This window comes from Sinocyclocheilus rhinocerous, unplaced genomic scaffold (genome assembly GCF_001515625.1).
Source record: "Sinocyclocheilus rhinocerous isolate Xijiao unplaced genomic scaffold, SAMN03320098_v1.1 scaffold26, whole genome shotgun sequence".
NCBI lineage: Eukaryota > Metazoa > Chordata > Actinopteri > Cypriniformes > Cyprinidae > Sinocyclocheilus > Sinocyclocheilus rhinocerous.
Genome location: NW_015648545.1, coordinates 353,124 through 358,076, shown reverse-complemented (window position 1 = coordinate 358,076; position 4,953 = coordinate 353,124). Strand labels below are relative to the sequence as shown.

Below are 4,953 nucleotides of genomic sequence, written 5' to 3'. Positions count from 1 at the left end.
ACCACATTCATTACTGTTAAATCAGTAAATGGGAGAGATAGAGTATGTTGCAGCAGGTGCACAATACATTTTCATTCATGACATCACTGCTGGTGGGAGGGGCCCAATCTCATTTTTTGCAGGGGGGCCTCACAGATATGCGGTACGCCACTATTCTTAAAAATACTTTTTTTCCACAGACGAAAGTCATACAGGTTTGAAACAACACGAGAGTGAGCAAATGATCAAAGAACTTTCATTTTTTGGTGAATAATCCCATTAAATGTGTAAATGTGTCTTCTGATATTAAGATTTCCAGTTGTACACTTTTCAACCAGATGAATTTGATCATCTTGAGCCACATTAGCACTGTACCACTATCTAAGCACAACGTGACAAAACTAGACATCTATTAAACATTACAATCATATGTTCAGACTGCACTGAAGTACATTAGTGTTGATGTGTAAAGATAAACGTGTTGCAGGTGCATGAAAACTGCCCTTAAATAGGGGAGGAATAACACTCCTTTTTAACAATGTTCTTACAAGCAAGAAATATTTGTATAGGAAAATAAATTAAAAACAGATCATAAACTATGTTTTTTGTGGCATATGCATGTATAAAAGTGCATAACTAAATATTTATATTTAAAGAAAAAAGGAAAGTAACAGGCATGTATGGCAGGCATCAGAAGGAGGAGGAGAGGCTTCTACAGGAAATGAAATGGAAGAACGCATGCTTGAACATTGAGGGATCTTATGTAGTGTCACATTCACTCTATAGAGCTAAAGGAACCACAATTGCTGAGGTGCGAGTGTATTATCCTAAGAAACGATGGGCTGCTTGCTCAAAAGGTTGATTCATTAGATGTGGCAGCACTGCTTTTCCATTTTTCCCCTAGCATGCTGTGGCAACATTCTCAGCAATATCTTCCCAGAGGATGGGCTTTGAGAAACAGGGTCAAGTGTCCCCCAGACATGCTGCTTCTCTCCCACTTAATCACACCGATCTCAAAAAAGGACAAATGAACATCGTATACCTAAAGATTACAGCCTGTCCATCCGGAAAGCATCTTCTGTGGCGGGATCGGCCAGAACCATGTCTGGATCGTTGAGCATATGCAGGCCATCCAGCGTCAGCGGATCGATTTTCAGCTCATCCAGAGGAAACTGTGAATCTGCGTCAAAGCTCACATCACCTGTCAGAAAGTTGGACAACTCTTTGTATAGGCTCGAGGGAGACTCTCCTGTAACTGAAAGATGAGTAATATAATATGCTAAACTTTTAGAGGGACCTTTTTGAAGCCAGGCTTCATGGCAGCATTGTCAGCACACGTACATCAAAGGTACATGCAATATTATGCAATATCTAACTGGGCAGGTGAAATACCTGTGAGAATGATGTTGGGGATGTTCCCATGGCTGCTGTAGCCTAGCTGCTGCGCATCCTGCATGTTGCCATGGCTCCCGGTGAGGTTGAGCATCGCAGCTTGAGAGTAGTTTAGAGTGGATCCCTCAGTGTACAGACTGCTTGAGCCGATGGAATTCTCAATCATGTTGAACTGCTCCAGCTAAAGAATCAAAACAATTTCAATGACTATAAGTTAATTGACGAAGGTTGACGGAGTCAATCTAAGGAAGAAAAATAATTTTCTTCTGTTAAATTAAAAATTAAAATACGGTCCTCGTCATTGGACACACAAACCAAAACCAAATTTTGCATATAATCACACATGTAGTACAATTTACTTATTTTATTTAAAGAAATTAATCATTTTATTCAGCAAGGATGCATTGAATTAAAGACATTTATTAAGTTAAATTAGATTTCTATTTTCAAAAAAATGCACTTCTTTTGAACTTTCTATTCATCAAAGAAACTGTAATATGCATATTGTTTTGAAAGAGGGAAACAAGATACAGTTCTAATTTGAACATTATTTATTCTTCATACATTGTTCTTTAAATAAAATAAGTATTGACTGTATACAAAGTGACCAACATATAGTTTTCGACCACTGAAAATGGGTAATATTCAACAATCTGAATATGGAGCGTCCCCATATCTCTGGGACTGAATGATACAGGGCCTTGAAAATGAAGATTCCAAAAGAAAAGAAGAAAAGATTATTAAGAACTAGAATCTAAAGTCATATTGTGATATCTTTAATATTTCTTAAAAGTAGTATCATATTTATGCAAAGTGACCCACATTTGGTTTTTGACCACTGAAAATGTATACAATTTAACGATTTACTCCTCGAGCCATATTGAAATTGCAATATCTCTGGAACTGAACCATACAGGGCCTTAAAAATGAAGATGCCAAAAGGAAAGTTTGTTAAGACCCAATATCTAAAAGGGCATTAAGATATCTTTAATACTTCCTGAGTTACAGGCAAACTTTGGAGAAAAACTTGAAAAGTGCTTATTCCCCATTTTTGAATGGTCACCATTAGCACATAATGCAACAAATATTGCTAAAGTCAACACATTTTACTAACAGACCTACCAATCTCTGTGTAAAAATAACATTATGATGCTGCCATCATCATTTTTACCCCCCTGAAATTTGGCTCAGAATCTCAGGTGAAAATTGCCATTTTGACCCCTCTCTACAAAATAGTGGCTTACTCGGTAAATATTCATCCATGACATTTAATATCTTGGCTTTCATTACTTTGCATGTTTGCCTAAAAAATTGAGCCTGGGAAGTTTCTGAAATTTGGTTGGTTTGACTCAGAATGACCCAGCAGTAATTTTTCTTTTGAATATATTTATTTATTTTCTGTCTTATTATAATATACAATATTATATAAATTACAATATGTTGTCATCTATATGAAAGTATTGAGCTATTGTCTGAGGATAGACTGTTTAAGGGGGAATGAGTGGAAATGTCATAATTTAAATAAAATTTAAATAGTGACATTTAATAGTGAAATAGTACATTTTAAAAACTAATGGCAGGTAAAGCATGCATTTGTTATATTAAACAGAATATTAGACAGGAACGTGAAGGGGGATTTGGGACTGTACCATGACGCAGGGCGGATTCAGATCTATGTCCCTGTACAGCTCTTTTGTGTTGTAAACATGCGCTCTTCCTACTGTGCCACTATTGAAGAATAGATGACAGAAAACCCTTCACCTGACATCTTAAAGCTTTCAGCTGCCCTCTAGTGGCTTGTACATGTAAGGAGCAAGGAATTAATTGTTTCTGGACAAGTTTGCTCTTCACATATTTAGATGAACAGATAGAACTGCACTAAAATGTTATATTTACGTGACCAGTGGCTTAAAAACTTCCAGATGAGCTAAAGCAGTTAAGGTAGGCTACAATTCTAGCTATTTATACCGCGGACATAATGAGCTCACCTGCTGAGACAAAGCGCTGGTCTGCCGAGGGGACAACTGCTGGTCGTAAAAGGCATCACCAAAGACACTTCCGAAAATGGATGAGTGCTAAAACAAGAACACATTACAAATAACCATACAAAAAGACGCAAAAGATAATCACTACAAATCACTCACAAAGGCCCTAAAACAATGTACTTAGCCCATGAAAGGATCTAAATCCATGAAAACTTCAGTGTCACAATTCATGATTCAAGATGACAACACTAATTCTGTATCACCATTCAGGGCTCTACAGTGCGACCATTTTAGTCGCATTTGCGACTGAAAACCTGAGCCTCATTAAATGTCTGAAAGTACACCAAGCCACTTTTGTGTTCTTCTGTGCCACCTCTACAAATTAATTTTGTTAATACTGATTTCATTTGATTGGTAACTTAATATTTATTATTCTACTTGTTCTTATTCTGTCATTTTAATTACCATTTTTAAAAAGCTTATAAAATACAATTTTTTAAAGAATTTGACAAAAGATGACATACTTTAAATAAAGTTAGAGGAGTCAAATATCACCTCGTAATGGAAAGGCTAATTTTTGATAAAATTTTGGATAATTGTTTAGAAGGTGCTCCTAAAATTTTGAACGTGCTCCTAAATTTTTAAAGTTAAAAGAAAAGTAAGCGTAGAGCCCTGATGTTTGACATGAAGACATCTTGGCTCATTTCAAACACAAAAATGTGTTGCATGTGTACTCTACAGGAATGTAACACTTTGCTAAAGCAACAGATGAACAAAAACCTAAGTCTAAATATCTCAGAAATTACACAAAATGGCTTTTAGAGACCAAGAGGAAGGAGTTGCACAACATTATTCCTGCACTAAAACTTTTCATCTGGATTTTAACAGAATCCGTACAAAGCAAAAATCTGTGATTTTTTTTTATGTTAAAAGAAAATGTGCCACATACAGACTGTGGCATCCATCGCAGCAGTGAGTGGACTCTGGAGCAGCAGCAAAGACAGGGGTGTCCAAACCTGTTCCTGGAGGGCCACTGTCCTGCAAAATTTAGCTCCAACCCCAATTAAACATGCCTGAATCAGCTAATAAATGTCTTCAGACTGACTATAAACTTCCAGGCAAGTGTGTTGGAATTTAACTCTACAGGACGGCCCTCCAGAAGCAGGATTGGACACCCCTGGCCAAAGGCAAAGCGACTAAAAGAATATATTTTTTTCTATAAGACTATATAATTCTGTGTGATAATATCAACTAGCACAGGATATCTAACCTTTTTCAGGCCCATTATTGGATAAAGAGAGCAGAGAACCCATGTTACATATTTTATAAAATTCAGTGTTGCATTTTAGGTGTGTTATGTAACGTGTTTATAGTACAATATTAATTTACAAAATGTATGATGTTTAGATTGCAGAGCCATTATTGAACTATAAAGTAATTTACTTGTACATGACATTTAAAATTTTAACAAAATACTGTATTTTTAAAACATTTTCTTTCTTTTTTCACAAACACAAGGAGAGGTCTGCACTCTGAAAAATGTCTCTTCTATGAATCGTTAGGAAGGTTTTTGGCTGAAGCAGCATTTTTTTTATAT

At 36.1% G+C, this 4,953-nt stretch overlaps 1 protein-coding gene across 5 annotated transcripts in view; it reads right to left on the bottom strand.

Annotated features, from left to right (window-relative positions):
• Window positions 1-213: 213 nt before the first annotated feature.
• Window positions 214-4,953, bottom strand: part of LOC107709901 (CREB-regulated transcription coactivator 1-like) — a 13,059-nt gene continuing 8,319 nt past the window's right edge. For 3 of the 5 annotated variants that reach the window (XM_016514569.1, XM_016514572.1, XM_016514570.1), the window contains 3 exons: window positions 3,360-3,446; window positions 1,372-1,552; window positions 214-1,234 (listed from right to left, as the gene is read on the bottom strand). In XM_016514569.1, coding sequence (XP_016370055.1) covers window positions 1,029-1,234; window positions 1,372-1,552; window positions 3,360-3,446 — 474 coding nt within the window. In that variant the 3' untranslated portion in view covers window positions 214-1,028. The remainder of the gene's footprint in view (window positions 1,235-1,371; window positions 1,553-3,359; window positions 3,447-4,953) is intronic. The other 2 variants (XM_016514571.1, XM_016514573.1) reach the window with 1 other exon arrangement.